The 19,207-nt window shown below is 45.4% G+C and overlaps 1 protein-coding gene across 1 annotated transcript; it reads right to left on the bottom strand.

The window, feature by feature from the left end:
* Window positions 1-309: 309 nt before the first annotated feature.
* LOC124149603 (alkaline phosphatase-like) lies at window positions 310-18,820 on the bottom strand. Its single transcript, XM_046521298.2, has 10 exons — window positions 18,633-18,820; window positions 16,894-17,114; window positions 14,199-14,373; window positions 12,197-12,366; window positions 9,243-9,353; window positions 7,083-7,185; window positions 6,294-6,446; window positions 3,905-4,096; window positions 2,557-2,685; window positions 310-1,497 (listed from the first exon to the last, which is right to left on the bottom strand). Exons 1-10 carry the CDS (start codon window positions 18,730-18,732, stop codon window positions 1,205-1,207), a joined length of 1,647 nt encoding a protein of 548 aa, XP_046377254.2. The 5' UTR covers window positions 18,733-18,820; the 3' UTR covers window positions 310-1,204.
* Window positions 18,821-19,207: the final 387 nt, after the last annotated feature.

Below are 19,207 nucleotides of genomic sequence, written 5' to 3'. Positions count from 1 at the left end.
CTAGGAAGGATAAATTGCTGTACAAAATATCAATCCAAGTATTAATGAGCGCAGCTTCTGCAAATATGAAATAATGAAACAACTTGAGTCCAGGTCTTAGACGCATCACATCAACACTAGAAAGAACTCGTCTGTCAAAGACAAAGATTCAGGGCGTTCGATATTGGATGTTTATACGAAAGCCTATTAGTACGAAAGCTTATTAGGTCCAGACTCGATTATTTAAAGACCGCCGTCATATAGCTGGAATATTGCTGAGTGCGGCGTTAAACAACAAACCAACCAAGTAATAAAAAAACAACTCTCAACTTCGTTATCCTCTAGAAAAAAAATACGTTTATTATCACGTTCATTAATTAAAATGCATTTTCCATAGCTGATAAACTTTCACTATATGTGACTTCGTCTCACCATATAATGCAACCGCGGTCATATAGCTCCAATATTGCTGAATGCGGCGTTAAACAACAAACAAACAAAACAAACTGTATAATGCAATCATTTCGTTTACTCTCCATTTGGATTGTGTGACAAATTAGTCGCCTATGTCTATCTTAAGAGCCGACTAAAAATTGCATCGGGTGAACATGTGTTGCATAACTGATCGACCCCCGAAGATCGGGGGTTGAATAGGTCTTCAGCAACCCATGCTTGCTGTAGGACGCGACTAACGGGATCGGGTGGTCAGGCTCGCTGACTTGGTTGATGCATGTCATCGTATCCCAATTGCGTGAATCGATGCTCATGATATGAATCACTGGATCGTCTGGCCCAGACCGCCGTCATATAGCTGGAATATTGCTGAGTGTGGCGTTAAACAACAAACCAACCAACCATAACTGATCATGTGTCATCGTTCCAGACAGCATGGTCTTTCATGCTATCAATCACCGGTTTATATGGTCCAAACTTGAATAATTTAAAGACCACCGTGGTGTGGCTGAAATATTGCTGGCGTTGGCTAAAACCATTCACTTTATTCACGCACAGACACCGTTCAATTTGTATGTGAACATTCTTGGGTATCAAATACTTAATAACACCCGCTAATCTGTAAACACAGGGGGCGGAGGGGTAACCTTAGCTAGCTAGCGGTTAAAGCGTTCTCTCTTCACTCCGACGTGATATTGCAGGAATATTGCTGAAAGCTATACTCGGTCACTAACTGAAAACACATCCCCTGGATCATAACTTTATATAGTTCTTAAAATACCAATCCAATTATGACAACAAACAACAGAAAACACACTTCGTTGGCAGTTGCTCCTGATCTCGGCGGTACCGGAGGAGTGGTGACTTCCGATTGTGCGCACTGTCCGCTGTCTCTGTAGGCTCCAATACATCCTGCATACGCCATCACGTGGGCAATGTAGTTCTCTTGATGAACTCCGTGAAACAGATGCGCCATAGGCCCTTGCGCATATATCCCGACATCCTCCCCTCCATGGGTTTCCGCGTCCAAGGGCACGGCGGATTGTTGACGGTACAATCTTTCCTCTAAAGAACAATTCATAGCACCATGAAACCCTTTAGAAATAGATAGTATTTGCCGAGTGTGTGAGCATAATACATACTTTTTATGCCTAATATATATTATATTTACAAGATGGAAACACGAAAAAGTTTCCTAATCTTTTAATGCCAATCATAACATAATCGAAGTATAAGACATAATTCATTTACTACTGTAGTCAAATTGTACCCCTGAAGACCCGGGATAGGATAGGTCTTCAGCAACCCATGTTTGCCGTAAAAGGTAGCTATGCTTGTCGTGAGAGGCGACTAACGGGATCGTGTGGTCAGGCTCGCTGACTTGGTTGATGCATGTCATCGTATCCCAATTGCGTTGATAGATGCTCATTATATCAATCACTGGATAGTCTGGTCCTGACTCGATTATTTACAGGCCGCCGTCATATTGCTCTAATATTGCTGAGTGCTGCGTTAAACAACAAATAAACAAGCTAAATACTATAGGAAATTAAGTAGGAATACAATGCCACGAATGAACCGCCCAGTTTATACTATACCGCCAATTAATTTGCAGCCATAAACGCACACACAGACAAAACCCTCTACCTGAGCTCGGCGGGAACTGTATGCAGAGGCATCTGATGGAATCGATGTGAGATGCAAACATCAAGTAGTCCTTAAGGTCTTTTTTCAGTGCCAAGGTAGGTAGGCGGCTGTTTTTTTTCGAAACCCCAAACACACATCACACCACACAATACATACATAGATACATAGATACATACATACATACATACATACACGCATAAACACACATCACACCATACGCACATCACACCACACCATATACATACATACATACATACATACATACATACATACATACATACATACATACATACATACACACATCACATATATACATACATACATACATACATACATCACTGCACATACATACATACATACATACATATCACACCACATACGCATACGCACACATATATGCATAACCACACACCACACATCACAGAAATACACACACAACGCCGCCCTCCTTTTATCTTCTCTGTATTATGTTATTACCTGTGTCCGTGTCAGTGAGGTTTGGTCGGCCGAAGGTGCCGCCGTTGTCCACGACGTCGTAACCAGGGCCGTTGCCGTAGAGCAGAGACGTGTATGGGAGACCGTCTGACCCCGAAGACCCAGATTTGCCTTAGCGAAAAAAAAAGCATTGGCTCCATGACAGTAATCACGTGCTTCATTTGGTACGCGCGAAAGGATCTTTCTACAGTGATATTTCATAAATCTTAACAGCTGACGGGGATTCCGGGTTACATTTACCTGACTATCGAGATTTCACTGTATCGGCGGCAGTTATATACCGAGATAATCTTTAACAAATCTGAGTGAGTTTGGTTTCACGCCGACCCTTGAACAGTATTTCAGTTATGTCAGCTTAATGTGACGGAAAGATCTGTGAAGATCCGGGGTAGAACAGGAACCCATGCTTGTTGTAAAGGCGACTAACGAGATCGGGTGGTCAGGCTCGCTGACTTGGTTGCATGGATCGATGCTCATGATATAATTCACTGTATTGTCTGGTCCAGACTCTTTTATTTACAGACCGCCGTCATATAGCTGGTTCATTGCTGAGTGCGGCGTTAAACAACCAACCAATGTGACGGAAAAAACCTGACATAATGCAGCTCTTAGACGTTTATCACGTGTGGAGCTTGGGGCTGACAAACACAACCAGCGTAACGCCGGGATTCGAACCCGCGATCATAAATATTTGGCAGGGGTGCTACTCCTGCAACGCTAGGACGACTGGCCCAACCATGCCCCTACATGCATATACAATGACCTATGTGAGTGAGTGGGTATGGTTTTACGCCGCATTTAGCACTATTCTTGCAATATCACGGCGGGGGAAACCAGAAATGGGTTTCACCATGACCTATGTAGATGTATGCAGTCCAACATAAGTAGGGACACATAGAGAAGGACATTTCTAGTAGGTCCAAAATGTTCCTATCCTAACACACACACACGCGCGCACACACGCACACGCGCGCGCACACACACACACACACACACACACACACACACACACACACACACACACACACACACACACACACACGCACACACACACACAAACACACACACACCCTCAAACAAAGAACGCAACTGTAACTAGGGTGTCTAACTGCGTCTGAGATATCCACGATAATTAATTTCTGCAATGCTAAACAAGTGAGTGAGTGCGTATAGTTTCAGGCCGCTTTTAGCAATATTCCAGCACTATCTCGGCGGGGGCACCAGAAAAGGGCTTCAAACATTGTACCCATGTCGAGAATTGAACCTGGGTCTTCGGCGTGCCGAGCGAACAACTAGACTATCCGACCGCCGCCAATGGTAAATAAAGTACCTAATATGGGATTGCCCCTATCTGCGTATCCCCCGACTGTAAGGACGTGAGAGTGGTCGGCAGTGACGACTGTAAGGGTGTCATCCTCTGACGTTATTTCGGTGGCTGTGGTCACAGCCTCTTCGAAGGCGACGGTGTCATAAAGCGCATGTGCAGCACGGGAGGCATGATGTCCATGGTCAATACGACCTCCTGCAAAGACAAGTACTTGAGTTAGATGGCAGATTAGAAGACAGCAACTCCTTCCACCATCATCATCATCATCACCACCACAGCCATCACCATCATCACCACCATCTTCACCAACACCATCATCATCACCACCACCATCATCACCACCACCATCATCACCACCACCATCATCACCACCACCATCATCACAACCACCACTACCATCACCACATGGGTTCGGGTGGTCAGGCTCGCTGTTGATACATGTCATCGATCCCAATTGCGTGGATCGATGCTTATGATGTCAATCACTGGATTGTCTGATCCAGACTCGATTATTTTACAGACCACCGCCGCCATATAGCTGGAATATTGCTGAGTGCAGCGTTAAACAACAAACAAACAAACAAAACAAACCATCTCCACAGCCATCACAACCACCACCAGCACCACCACCATCATCATCACCACACCCATCACCGATTCCGGGGTAGAATAGGTCTTCAGCAACCCATGCTTGCCGTAAAAGGTGACTATGCTTGTCGTAAAAGGCGACTAACGGGATCGGGTGGTCAGGCTCGCTGACTTGGTTGATGCATGTCATCAATCCCATGCGTGCATCGATGCTCATGATATTGATCACTGGATTGTCTGGTCCAGACTCGATTATTTACAGACCTCCGTCATATAGCTGTAATATTGCTGTGTGCGACGTTATGCAACCAACCAACCAACCACACCCATCACAACCACCATCATCATCACTACCACCATCATCATCACTACCACCATCCATCATCACCAACCCCACTTACAACAAGCATAGTCGCCTTTTACGGCAAGCATTGGTTGCTGAAGTCACTTGAATCTGACGTCCACTGGCCGGACGAGAGTCCATTTCTATTGTTTACGACCGTGTGTTGAGCTCGTGTTTGGCGCCACAGGAACACATCACATGCTAACTGAAGAAACTCTCAGGGGCATGTTCCGTGCGGTGGAGGCTTATTGACTATATTGAGACGCATGTCTTAGGACTGAAGACTCGAGTTTGTCACAGTGACACAAAATTGAATGGACAACGATACCGACGCTGCCCTGACCTGGAGTCCAGATTGTAATCCCCATGGGCATGTTCGGGACATCATCGGTCACGAAGTGCCTCAGAGGAATCCCCCTGTGTTAGGTCTTGACGAATTGAACCAAGCCTTGCGCCAGGCATGGGACAGATTACCTCGGCGTCCATTGGGTGGTCAGGCTCGCTGACTTGGTTGGTGCAGACCCGTGAAGATTCCGGGGTAGAATAGGTCTTCAGCAACCCATGCTTGCCGTAAAAAGGTGACTATGCTTGTCGTTAAAGGCTAACGGGGTGGTCAGGCTCGCCGACTTGGTTGATGCATGTCATCGTATCCCAATTGCATGGATCGATGCTCATGATATTAATCACTGGATTGTCTGGTCCAGACTCGATTATTTACAGACCGCCGTCATATAGCTGTAATATTGCTGAGTGCGGCGTTAAACAACAAACAAACAAATGGTTGGTGCATGTCATCGATACCAATTGCGTGGATCGATGTGCATGATGTAAATCACTGGATTGTCTGGTCCACATTCGATGATGTACAGACCGCCGTCATATAGCTGGAATATTGCTGAGTGCGGCGTAAAACAAACCAAAAGAGCAAGCGATAGAACGTCTCGTACAGTCAATGAAGAGGAGGGTCCATGATGTAATCCTGGTCGACGGGGGTTGCACCCGACACTGACATTGTATTCTGGTATCGAACCTGGTGGCATTTGTTGAGGATTGGGCGTCGGAATCATGACTGTACCATCTCTAGTAGTTTGGTTTGGTTTGTTTGTTGTTTAACGCCGCACTCAGGTATATTCCAGTGATTGACATCATGAGCATGGATCCACGCAATTGGGATCGATGACATGCACCATCTCTAGTAAACGTCACTCGTTATGACATTATGCGTCATTGTTCTGCCTTGTATTGCCCTTCGCATAAACGTATAATACCTTGTTACGAGTTCGTCGTAGTCTTTCATTTATCCCACGAAGCATAAATTTATGCTGATCGTGCATAAATTGAAGCTGGGATACGCACATTTGATTTTGCGGTTCATAACATACTCACTGAGGACCATAAAAAAACATGTTGCGATATTTTATTAGAGGTGTATAAGCGATAAATATATCAATTGAGGGATACCTTCTACAAGAAGAAAGAAGCCATCCGGATCCCTCTGCAAGATCTGTATAGCTTTCTCCGTCATCTGACTGAGGGATGGCTCCCCGGCCTCGTTTCCAGTCGGACCATCCCGCCGGTCAATCTCGTAGTTCATGTGGGAGTTCGAGAACAGGCCTTTAAACAGAATCAACAAAGGGGATGTCAATCTAGAATACGTCACTTCAAAACACCAAAAGATTACAGAGGGTTGAAGGTATACATTTTATGAATGGATCACTGAAAATCCCAAGTGGCTATGTCGTTCAAGGCGCTGTGCAGAGTTGCATACCTTAGGCATACCACAAACCCTAATCGATTACTGATGACAAGTTCGCGCCGATTATGTTTCTTGCTTTGTAAGCGCCATATCCGTTCTCTTGGGTATAACCAAAGTGGTAGACCCGTGAAGATCCGGGGTAGAATAGGTCTTCAGCAACCCATGATTGCCGTAAAAGGTGACTATGCTTGTCGTAAGAGCCGACTAACGGGATCGGTGGTCAGGCTCGCTGACTTCGTTGATGCATGTCATCGTATCCCAATTGCGTGGATCGATGCTCATGATGTCAATCACTGGATGTTTTGGTCCAGACTCGATTATTTGCAGACCGCCGTCATATAGCTGGAATATTGCTGAGTGTGGCGTTGATCAACAAACAAACGGATAAAACCAAGTGATAAACGTCTGAGACCTGCATCACTCTTGGCGTTCCTCCCATCCCACATTAAGCTGACTCACTTTCAAGCAGCCTCAAACCAAACTCACTCACTCACCCAAGAGAAAGTCCACCGACTCTGGATCCACTTCATTGAATTCTGCCAGATTCCACACGTAGCGGTGGGTGGCATTACGCTCAGCCTTGTTTTCCATCCAGTCCTGTAACAGAAGCAAACTGTTTGAGACCCAGTGTATAGTTACATACACTACCATACACGATACCAAAATGTCCCGTTTTTGGTAAGTACATTTGATGAAGCTGGTTAGATCTTTGTTCAAGAATACACTTTCAACATCAGTGAAATAGGTAAGTTTAAAATGGGTGAAACGGGCAAGTGTAAGATACTTTGTTTATATTTTGTAACATTAGAAAATTATTGATCCAAGCTGATTTTTAAACATTAAACGTCAACGCCAGAGAATAGTGAGTGAGTTAAAATTTAACTTTTTAATATTTTTTCAGCAATATAGCGACGAGACCAAGTTAATCTATTTCCAAGTTAGTTAATTATGTAATGTTTTATTTTAAAACAAGCTGTGAAACATATTTGAGCATACTATATTTAAAAACAGTTTGTGAAACATGTTTGAGCATAACAATATAATGTATACAGTTTTTAAAACACGGGCTATGGGCCACCAGTAACCAAAGCTAGGCCACCTCGCTGGGGATCATAGGGACTTACAGTACCTCGGCGTCCTGCATGATACCCCAGCAGGATTTACGTCATCACTTTAGCTACTGGTGGTTGTGCACAATACTAGCCGATATTATAAAATATTCAGCAATGAGTTGGCTTAAAAACACTGGTTGATGATAGTTAAATCGATTTTGATAGGATTACGTGTCACACAGGGGGACACTATTTTTACGCTACGTTAACCTCCTGGACAGAGCCTTCAATAAGGTCAGTTCATAATAGCATCACACCAAATTTAAAAACAAGCATTTAATTGTTCACACACATAATTAAAATTTATGAAACAGACAAATTTCTTTCAAATAGACAGAGAAGAAACAATCTCAATTATCCGCTGAACCAGATTCCATCGGTCATAAAAGCCAAAATAGTCGGGAAAATTAATGTATGAATCAATGAAAGAAATTGCAAACTTTCCTATGTGTGCAACTTGTGCACATAGCCGAAATAATGTTGAGTGCGGCGTTAAACAACAAACAGCTGAATTGTAAAATGCCATATAAATTGTTATTATTATGTGCCCAAGAGAATCTGATCCGTTACCCTTGGCAAAATAGCAATGGTCATGTTTTCCAATCTCAAATTGCCTGGACTGAAACTGCCTGTTGAACGCTGCACTCAACAATTTTGCAGCCAAATGACGGAAGTCTGTAAATATTTTAGTCTGAACCAGACAATCCAATGATATAGTGCATAAAATATTTAATGGTCGTTATAGCACTGGTAATAATCCCACGAAGTAGTCGAAGGGAATTATTAACCCTACACCAAAGAGCTGTATGTTGTCATCTTCCCGAGGCAAGGTAGTTAACTGACTTTATAAGTCCAGTTTCCGAAACCCTTGCCGAACTAGGCTGGAATTACTGGGCTCGATCGTAGCGCCAAAAGTGACTATTACCAGTTATGTCCCCTCTAAGCCTCTCCTATGGACCAATCAGATTCCACCTCTCGTATCACTTGCGTTTGCTTCACACAAAATGTTGGCGCCCAGTCAGGACAATCTGATCGTTAATCAGGACAATCTGATCGTTAATCAAGTTCGATATTGTGATGCATCGCGAAATGCATCAAATCACGTGAGCACCTTGATTAAAAACATGAAAAGATTTGGAAAATATCTGCTGACAACGAGTTGGTGGTGCACATGCTTTGCAAATCCTGCAATCGACCGAAATCTGCCCGACAGTTTACAACCGGATTTCGATTTCTGTGCGCGATTTTGATTGGACTTTGCATTGACTCGTTAGTCCAGCCAAAATGTAACTCCATAATACCAGCCTAGTTCGCCAAGGGTGGAAACTGGACTTTTATAGTCAGTTAGCTCTCTTGCGTCGGGAAGATGGGACCAAAATGGGAAACGATGACATGCATCAACCAAGTCAGCATGCCTGACCACCGGATCCCGTTTGTCGCTTCTTGCGATAAACATAGTCGCCTTTTACGGCAAGCATGGGTTGCTGAAGACATATTCTACCCCGGATCTTCACGGGTCTACACCGCAAAGAAGCAGCGTACCTCAACAAGGTCGCGTCCGTCTCGGCGTCCATTGGAAGTATCGTTCGTCCCAGTTTCAGGGTCGATCGCATCGATAGGACGGAAATATTGCCTTCCACCCCCGAGGATGACCTGCAAATACCAACATCATGATGATAGTGAGATAAGTTATAATAGGTGAGGTGAGGTGAAATGGGGTTTAACGTCGCGTCCAAGATTATTGCACTTATATAGCGACGTGCATGCACGTGTGTGTGGCTGCTTGTACTAGTCCGGACTGATTCCGATTTATAGTGCTAGCACACTGAGATACCATGCCGCAGTTAAACATGAATACCCCACCTAGACACAATATACTGACTCCGAGCCGACCAGTCCTTGTTTTAGCCCCTTAATGCCGAGCGCCAGACATGGTAACAACAAGTACCATCATTTTAACGTCTTTTGGTATGACGCGGCTGGGGATCGAACCCTGGACCTTCCGCTCTCCGGGCGGACGCTCTACCATTAGACAACGGAGGCGGTGTAAGTTTTGATAAGATGTATGCGTGAAAGATGGATATGCAAAACCAGATTCAATAGAACATGTGTTAAAATGTGACGTAATGGCTGTAGGAATACGACATTTTGAGACTCGAACCCGAACACATTTTGGGACAATCGCGTCGATTTATTAACTACCTGATTAACCTTCCTTGCATGAGTGAGTGAGTGGGTGAGATTTAACGTCGTTATTTTGAGTTATATAACAGCTGATATATATTATACAAAGCCATGCGGACCGTTTGCTTTTATTACTTACGCGAATACACAAACACACACACTCGCACGCACACGCGTCGGCATCAGGGCATCGTAGCAACTAAGGGACGTAACTCTTCAAGGAGTGTTGCGGGCCTTGGACAAAGACAGGTTCACGCAGATATGTGCACTGAACATCAACAAAGTTGGCTCCACGCATTTTATGGACAGTATCATCTTTGACAGGTATTGAGCTTTGCACTCAGGGTACAACCGCAAAATAGATGTCACTGTTGCGCGTAAACGCCGCTGTCACGCGAGAACAGTCTGCATTATCTCTGGCGACCTTCAACGCTTACGTATGCATTTTTGTTCCACATTTATAACCCCATCAATCAATGTACGAAATTCAACATGTACACTTCTGCCAAGGAGTTCAATCCCCTTCACGCACAGGAAACGCGTGACGCAACACTTGTGCAACCCGTCCGCCACGCCTTGAACACGCGTGTTGTGTCCGTCCGCCGCGCCTTGAACACGCGTGTTGTGTCCGTCCGCCGCGCCTTGAACACGCGTGTTGTGTCCGTCCGCCACGCCTTGAACACGCGTGTTGTGTCCGTCCGCCACGCCTTGAACACGCGTGTTGTGTCCGTCCGCCACGCCTTGAACACGCGTGTTGTGTCCGTCCGCCACGCCTTGAACACGCGTGTTGTGTCCGTCCGCCGCGCCTTGAACACGCGTGTTGTGTCGGTCCGCAACGCCTTGAACACGCGTGTTGTGTCCGTCCGCCGCGCCTTGAACACGCGTGTTGTGTCCGTCCACAACGCCTTGAACACGCGTGTTGTGTCCGTCCGCCACGCCTTGAACACGCGTGTTGTGTCCCTCCGCCACGCCTTGAACACGCGTGTTGTGTCCGTCCGCCGCGCCTTGAACACGCGTGTTGTGTCCGTCCGCCGCGCCTTGAACACGCGTGTTGTGTCCGTCCGCCACGCCTTGAACACGCGTGTTGTGTCCGTCCGCCACGCCTTGAACACGCGTGTTGTGTCCGTCCGCCACGCCTTGAACACGCGTGTTTTGTCCGTCCGCCGCGCCTTGAACACGCGTGTTGTGTCCGTCCGCAACGCCTTGAACACGCGTGTTGTGTCCGTCCGCCGCGCCTTGAACACGCGTGTTGTGTCCGTCCGCCGCGCCTTGAACACGCGTGTTGTGTCCGTCCGCAACGCCTTGAACACGCGTGTTGTGTCCGTCCGCCACGCCTTGAACACGCGTGTTGTGTCCCTCCGCCACGCCTTGAACACGCGTGTTGTGTCCGTCCGCCGCGCCTTGAACACGCGTGTTGTGTCCGTCCGCCGCGCCTTGAACACGCGTGTTGTGTCCCTCCGCCACGCCTTGAACACGCGTGTTGTGTCCGTCCGCCGCGCCTTGAACACGCGTGTTGTGTCCGTCCGCCACGCCTTGAACACGCGTGTTTTGTCCGTCCGCCACGCCTTGAACACGCGTGTTGTGTCCGTCCGCCACGCCTTGAACACGCGTGTTCAGTCCGTCCGCCACGCCTTGAACACGCGTGTTGTGTCCGTCCGCCGCGCCTTGAACACGCGTGTTGTGTCCGTCCGCCGCGCCTTGAACACGCGTGTTGTGTCCGTCCGCCTCACATTGAACACGCGTGTTGTGTCCGTCCGCCACGCCTTGAACACGCGTGTTGAGTCCGTCCGCCGCGGGAGTGGCCCACGCTTATCGGAGAGAACAAACATTTGAAGAAAAGGTGGAGCCGTGTTAAGCTGATTTGGAGGTCGGGATGACCCTTCATGACAAATACATGTTGCAGAAAATGATTGACTGATCCTTGTTATCTAAATCAGTGATGTCTGGATGGAGTTCTGACCACATCAAGTCATTGTGTTATCGATGCAACCCCGCGTAAAGAATTCCAAGACAAAGTTTATTACATTTTTCTTCATTAATGCTCCCCAATTACTTCGCAAATTCTTTCAGCTTGCTCTCCCCAGTATCAGGAGAAGAGGAATCGTCGCCAGTGCCATGATGTCCTACAATCACATTTCACGTAGAGCGGACAGCACGCTATACCTTGATGCCGGGAGGGTAGCCTAGTGGTTCGACCGTTGGATCGTGACGCGGAAGACCGGGTTCGATTCCCATCATGGGTGCAACGTGTGTCCCCCGCCGTGATATTGCGGAAATACTGCTAAAAGCGGCGTAAAACCTCACTCACTCACCTTGATGTCCGGATTGTCGTCGACGAGTTGTTTAGCGATGTCGGAGCATCCCCCCGTCACAGAGGTCATCTCGGAGTCCCCCTCCCAGTTCCGGTCTGCTGAGTGAGCGTACGCCGCTGCTGGTGTTCCATGAGTAACGCGGGTTGTCGTCACTATGCCAACTGATTTACCTGCGTTTTAGAAGCTATATAATTAACACCTCCGATAGCCAGGGACTACTTTACAGATAATAATAATTATAATATATAGAAGGGGCCAGGGCCCTCAGCTGATGATGGGCGTAGCCAGACTGTGGCAGGATCACCCAAACCCTCTTTGCTGCATTTTTTAATAATAATAATAATAATAATAATAATAATAATAACAATAATACAACACAGCATACCTACATACATACTACAGAGAGGGGACAGCGAGATAATAACAATATTCTCATACAGAGGACGTGAGGGCTGCAGAAGGTAAACAGGGCTTGTGTTAACAACGCCGCACTCAGCAATATTCCAGCTATTTGACAGCGATCTGTAATCAATCGAGTCGGGACCAGACAATCCAGTGATTCACATCATGAACATCGATCCACGCAGTTGGTCAGGCTCGCTGACTTGGTTGATGCATGTCGTCGATCCCAATTGCGTTGATCGATGCTCATGATGTCAATCATGGATTGTCTGGTCCAGAATCGAAACTTTAGAAACCGCCGTCATATAGCTGGACTATTGCTGAATGTTTGTTAAACAACAAACAAACAAACAAAACTTGCAGTCATGTGACAAGTTAACAAGTAATCAGTGAGATAGTATATAAATACCGAGAACGTCCCACAAGTTATTTGCAAAATATCAAAGTCAACATAGCCATTGATCTAATCACGACCCTGACCAATGGGCATTAGACACAAAGAAATCCCCTCCAACCAGATTCGGTCACGTGGTCACTTGCATATTTTGTATGAGTTGTATGAGATTAGTATTTAAGAACACCAATGTTGACATTATTTAATGACATTTTCCATTATATGTGACAGTAGTTGTATATGATAGTTCTGTGGAAGTGTAAAGCTAATACAACATTGAGACGCCCCCTTCTGTTGGTTGGCTTGTTGTTTAACGCCGCACTCAGCAATATTCCAGCTATATGACGGCGGTCTGTAAATAATCTAGCCTGGATCAGACAATCCAGTGATTAATATCATGAGCATCGATCCACGCAATTTGGATCGATGACATGCATCAACCAAGTCAGCGAGGCTGACCACCCGATCCCGTTAGTCGCCTTTTACGACAAGCATGGTCACCTTTTACGGCAAGCATGGGTTGCTGAAGACCTATTCTACCCCGGAATCTTCACGGGTCGCCCCCTTCTGTCTTATATTATTATCCTAGTCAACATGCTTATGTTAACATGCATTACGCCCGTGAAGACGCCGGGGAAGAATAGGTCTTCAGCAACCCATACTTGCCGTAAAAGGACAAAATGATTTCATCCCAATCAGCTTCCGTGGTTGATTACCCTGCCCCATTAGTCAATCACTGGCTTCCAATCATCTTAATCAGCTCTCTGTGTCCATCAATCAATTACTGTATAAATATCGATGTTAATAAGTATATATACCTATGTTGTCCAGCACTATCCATCACTTGCTTGATAAAGGTGTTAGGATCTACACCGAAACGTCGCACTAATTGTAATAAAGTAGTTGTTCATCCATAGAACTTGTCTTTCTTCATCACACAAACTTCTAAAAGTGACACTATGCTTGTCGTAAAAGGCGACTTACGGGATCGGGTGGTCAGGCTCGCTGACTTGGTTGATGCATGTCATCGATCCCAATTGCGTGGATCGATGCTCATGATATCAATCACTGGATTGTCTGGTCCAGACTCGATTATTTACAGACCGCCGTCATAGAGCTTGAATATTGGTGAGTGCGGCGTTAAACAACAAACCAACCAACTAAAACTGGAAACATTGTTTTGTATCCTAACAGTAAAAATCGAACCTGCTGCCATTGCCCAGTCGGCTATAGAGGTGACGTTGTATTGCAGGGCGGCAGGACAGTCCCCCTGTTTTACCCGCCCGTCAACTCCGAGTGCGCCGAAGTTGTTTTTGATGCCGGAGAGAATTGCCGTTGCCGTTGATGCTGAGTCAGTCGTCTGCTTGTCTATACTGTACGTCTGAATGAGAAGAGCAACGATGGTCAACATGTACAACACAGGGCGAAAAAGACAGACTTCACACTGTTAAAATCAACACAAAAAGGTTTGTTTATATGTCTGTTTGTTGTTTAACGCCACACTCAGCGGTCTGTACATCATCGAATGTGGACCAGACAATCCAGTGATTGACATCATGAGCATCGATAATCCTTGGAAAACGATGACATGCATTTACCTGACCGCCCGATCCCGTCAGTCGTTTCTTTCAATGTTTTATGTATACAGAAATATGTACAAATTAGTTTTTTTGCCCATAGCAAACATTTATTTGCTTAATTGCTGCCAGGCGGTTTTTCAACACATGCATAACGCTTATAATAATAATAATAATAATAATAATAATAATAATAATAATAACATTTATTTGCTTAATTGCTGCCAGGCGGTTTTTCAACACATGCATAACGCTTATAATAATAATAATAATAATAATAATAATAATAATAATAATAGGACATCAATTGTGGTGACTGCTCCATCATAATTATACCATATAAAGAATTCATAAGGTGAACGAACATCGTTATATTTGCAAAATCACCTGGAATGCCTGAAATAGTCAAACTTTGAAAAGAAACTATCCGCATTCCACAAACACAATCCCTTGATTAATTGCGAACATTTACCAATCCGCGATAATCGTGTCAACTCGGGTGGGTGGTGGGAAGGATGTGGGGGCTTACCCGTAGCAATGAACGTGTGTCTAAATTCACTACTGTTCTACTGCCGACAAGCCACAATGACCAGGCCCTAGTGGTATGGTTCATGCATATAGGTAGAGCAATGAACACCAGTTCAGTCAATGACTCTTCATAAACGCAGATTCGCATCTCATTGTTTTCTTTAAGCTCACTATTTATTTTATTTATTTGTCAAATTCATTTGACGAAAAAGGCGACTATGCTTGTCGTAAGAGGCGACTAACGGGATCGGGTGGTCAGGCTCGCTGACTTGGTTGATACATGTCAGCGATCCCAATTGCGTGGATCGATGCTCATGATGTCAATTACTGGATTGTCTGGTTTGGTCATAATATATGGGTCTCACAAGAGGACACTATATAGGCAAATATCTCTTTCTGAGTGATGTAGGTGATGCTCTTCTTAAGCCGGTACCCAAACATCATTGAACGGTTGCATACCTACGCCGAGCTGATTTCTAGCTACAGACTGTATTAATCAGCAGTGATTGTCACACCTTTAGCTGACACCCAATACCATACCACGCTAGGGTTTTTTTTGTTATTTAACGCCACACTTAGCAATATTCCGGCTACATGACGGCGGTCTGTAAATAATCGAGTCTGGACCAGACAATCCAGTGATTGATCGTTCCACGGGATACGATGACGTGTGAGTTAGTGAGAATGGGTTTACGCTACTTTCAGCAATATTCCAGCAATATCACGGCGGGAGACACCAGATATTGGCTTCACACATTGTGCCCATGTCGGGAATCGAGCCCGGGTCTTCCGCGTGACCGCGTGACTAACCACTAGGCTACCCCTCTTTGAATTTATTAACAGTACAATGGGAACTCTGAATTTTGCTATTTTTCAGAACACAATTTAATATCTTTGAAAAGGAGAGCTTAAAATAATTTTTGTAGACTCTCAACTTATTGTCTTGCAAGACCTCCTGTCAACAATTATTTTCCCAGTATTTTCACAAATGTTTTCTGTCGTTATACAGCTGCAGAAAAGCTAAAGGGTAAGAAAACACACCACAGGAAGACTAATTTCCCTTAAAAAACAATACAATGTATTGCCAGGGTTGTACATCAACGCCCAAATCTTAATCATACTCATCACACAGTAATTAAAATGCATGAGTACGGTTTAAAGCCGCATTCAGCAATACTCCATCAATAGGTGAGGTGAAATTGGGTTTAACGTCGTGTCCAAGATTATTCCACTTATATTGCGACGTGCATGTACGTGTGTGTGTTTGTGTGGCTGCTTGTACTAGTCCGGACTGATGCCGATTTATAGTGCTAGCCCACTGAGATACCATGCCGCAGTTTAATATGAATACCCCTCTCAGACACAGTATACTGACTCCGAGCCGACCAGTCATTGTTTTAGCCCCTTAATGCCGAGCGCCAGACAGGGTAACAACAAGTGCCATCTTTTTACGTCTTTTGGTATGACGCGGCCGGGGATCGAACCCCGGACCTTCCGCTCTCCGGGCGGACGCTCTACCACTAGACCACGGAGGCGGTCACTCCATCAATACCACGACGGGACCCACAAAGGACTTCACATATTGTACCAAGTAATTAAAGGGAAATGAAAGAATAAACACAATGACATTAACATGATTGTTTCGTGTCGTTATTTACCTTCAAATATCTCACGCTGTTACTGGAAGTATTAAAGGAAAAATCTTACAGTAAGGTACATAATTAACATTCATGTGTGCATGTGGATACTGGCGTAGGCAAACCATTAATAAATCAAATCCTGATGGAGCAACCTACCCTTGACATTCCAACATAGGGAAATTCTTCAAAGCTGAGAAGAGTTTCCTCCCCTGATGCATTCCTCAGTTGACCTTTGAGAACCCTGGCGGCGAAGGTCGTAGTTATTCCCATTCCGTCCCCAACAAACAGAATGATGTTCTTGGCCGGCTTTTCGATAGGTTTCAGGGCCTTCGCTCGCAGGAGTTCCGCGGCAGCGACATCATTCCAGTAGCTGGGCACTGAATAGATAGATTGGTTACAGAAGCAAAGTAAATGATAATAATTTGACGCCGCTTTTAGCAATATTCCTGCAAAATCACGTCAGAGAGAAGAGCGAACGCTTTCAACACAAGGTTATCCCTCCGCCCCCTGTGTTGACAGATTTGCGGGTGTTATTAAGTATTTATTTATTTCCCCGCATCTCCACGGCTTGATGTTATTGATGGTATATAACTGTGTATTACAAATAGGAATGTTTAAATAACACAATGGGTTGATGCATGTCATCGTATCCCAATTGCGTGGATCGATGCTCATGATGTCAATGACTGGATTGTCTAGCCCAGATTATTTACAGACCGCCGTCATAGCGCTGGAATATTGCTTAGTGCAGCGTTAAACAAACAAACAAACAAACAAACAAACAAACAAACAAACATTGCCAGTGTAAAGCCAAAAGTGTCTGTAAAAAAGTGTATTGCGTTGAGTGTCACCTAATCGTATAAGGACTGCTCTCAATAGGTTAGCCTTGTGGTTGAAACGTCCGCTCACCACACCAAGGCCTGGGTTTGATTCCCATCACGTGTACAACGTGTGAAGCCCCTCTGTGGGTGGGTGAAGCCCATCTTTGGGTGTGTGAAGCCCCTCTGTGGGTGTGTGAAGCCCATCTTTGGGTGTGTGAAGCCCATCTGTGGGTGTGTGAAGCCCATCTGTGGGTGTGTGAAGCCCCTCTGTGGGTGTGTGAAGCCCCTCTGTGGGTGTGTGCAGCCCATCTGTGGGTGTGTGAAGCCCCTCTGTGGGTGTGTGAAGCCCCTCTGTGGGTGTGTGAAGCCCATCTTTGGGTGTGTTAAGCCCCTCTGTGGGTGTGTGAAGCCCCTCTGTGGGTGTGTTAAGCCCATCTGTGGGTGTGTGAAGCCCCTCTGTGGGTCTGTTAAGCCCCTCTGTGGGTGTGTGAAGCCCATCTGTGGGTGTGTGAAGCCCATCTGTGGGTGTGTTAAGCCCATCTGTGGGTGTGTTAAGCCCATCTGTGGGTGTGTTAAGCCCCTCTGTGGATGTGTGAATCCCCTCTGTGGGTGTGTGAAGCCCCTCTGTGGGTCTGTTAAGCCCCTCTGTGGGTGTGTGAAGCCCCTCTGTGGGTGTGTGAAGCCCCTCTGTGGGTGTGTGAAGCCCATCTGTGGGTCTGTTAAGCCCCTCTGTGGGTGTGTGAAGCCCCTCTGTGGGTGTGTGAAGCCCATCTGTGGGTGTGTGAAGCCCATCTGTGGGTGTGTTAAGCCCCTCTGTGGGTGTGTGAAGCCCATCCGTGACACTGTTGGAAATGTCTCAAACCAGGTGTGAAATCCAACTCACTCCCTTACTCTGACAATTAGATTAAAGATTAAACAGTGAAACTGCGACAGTTGTGCAAATAGCGCCAATAGTGTCAAACTTTTTATTTCTTTAGAAATAAATCAATTGCACGCCCGAATAAATGAATAAAGAATATAAAATGTTAATCAATAAATATGTAAAAAAAATAAAAATTGTTAAAGGGTACTCACGTGTTTCTGCTTCGTTTTGACAGGTTCCTTTCGCCATGAAGTACATGCATACAAAAATGACTTGCAACATCGTCACTGTGTTAATTATATGTCTAGTCATCACGACTGGTCAACAGTGTTTTCCGTGTTAAGATATCACAGGTCTGACCGTCCGCCGGGCTTCACCGGACATATGTACACCCTTATGACGGCTGCGTTTCTACGAGACGTGTCAGTGTCGATGGTTTATAAACATTCAGAAACATGTCCAGTGAACAGAACCCTATCTGTATGGTGCATACCGTTCTGCAGATCGACTGCTGTTTGTGTTCTTGTGATGTTAGAATAAATTTATTATTGATTTAAGCTAAATATATGAGACTAAGCAGTTTTTCTATTTTAAAATGTCAACGTTTCATGCCATAAAAAAATTGAATATCAATTTCATTTCGCATATAGCTTTAACTTACATTGTAGTCCTAGGTGACTATGCCTGTCGTAAAAGGCGACTACCGGGATCGGGTGGTCAGGTTCGCTGACTTGCAATTGGTTGATGCATGTCATCGTATCCCAATTGCGTGGGTCGAAGCTCATGA

Source organism: Haliotis rufescens, unplaced genomic scaffold (genome assembly GCF_023055435.1).
Source record: "Haliotis rufescens isolate VD_foot unplaced genomic scaffold, xgHalRufe1.0.p SCAF_58, whole genome shotgun sequence".
NCBI lineage: Eukaryota > Metazoa > Mollusca > Gastropoda > Lepetellida > Haliotidae > Haliotis > Haliotis rufescens.
This window is presented reverse-complemented; position numbering and strand designations above follow the sequence as displayed.

Bases quoted from the DNA above. Each gene is read 5' to 3' on its own strand.
- LOC124149603 (XM_046521298.2), bottom strand. From the start codon at position 18,732: ATGACTAGACATATAATTAACACAGTGACGATGTTGCAAGTCATTTTT. The intron at 17,115-18,632 runs GTGAGTACCCTT...CTATCTATTCAG, and splicing joins TCAAAACGAAGCAGAAACAC to TGCCCAGCTACTGGAATGAT. The intron at 1,498-2,556 runs GTAATAACATAA...ATTGTTCTTTAG, and splicing joins CCTCACTGACACGGACACAG to AGGAAAGATTGTACCGTCAA.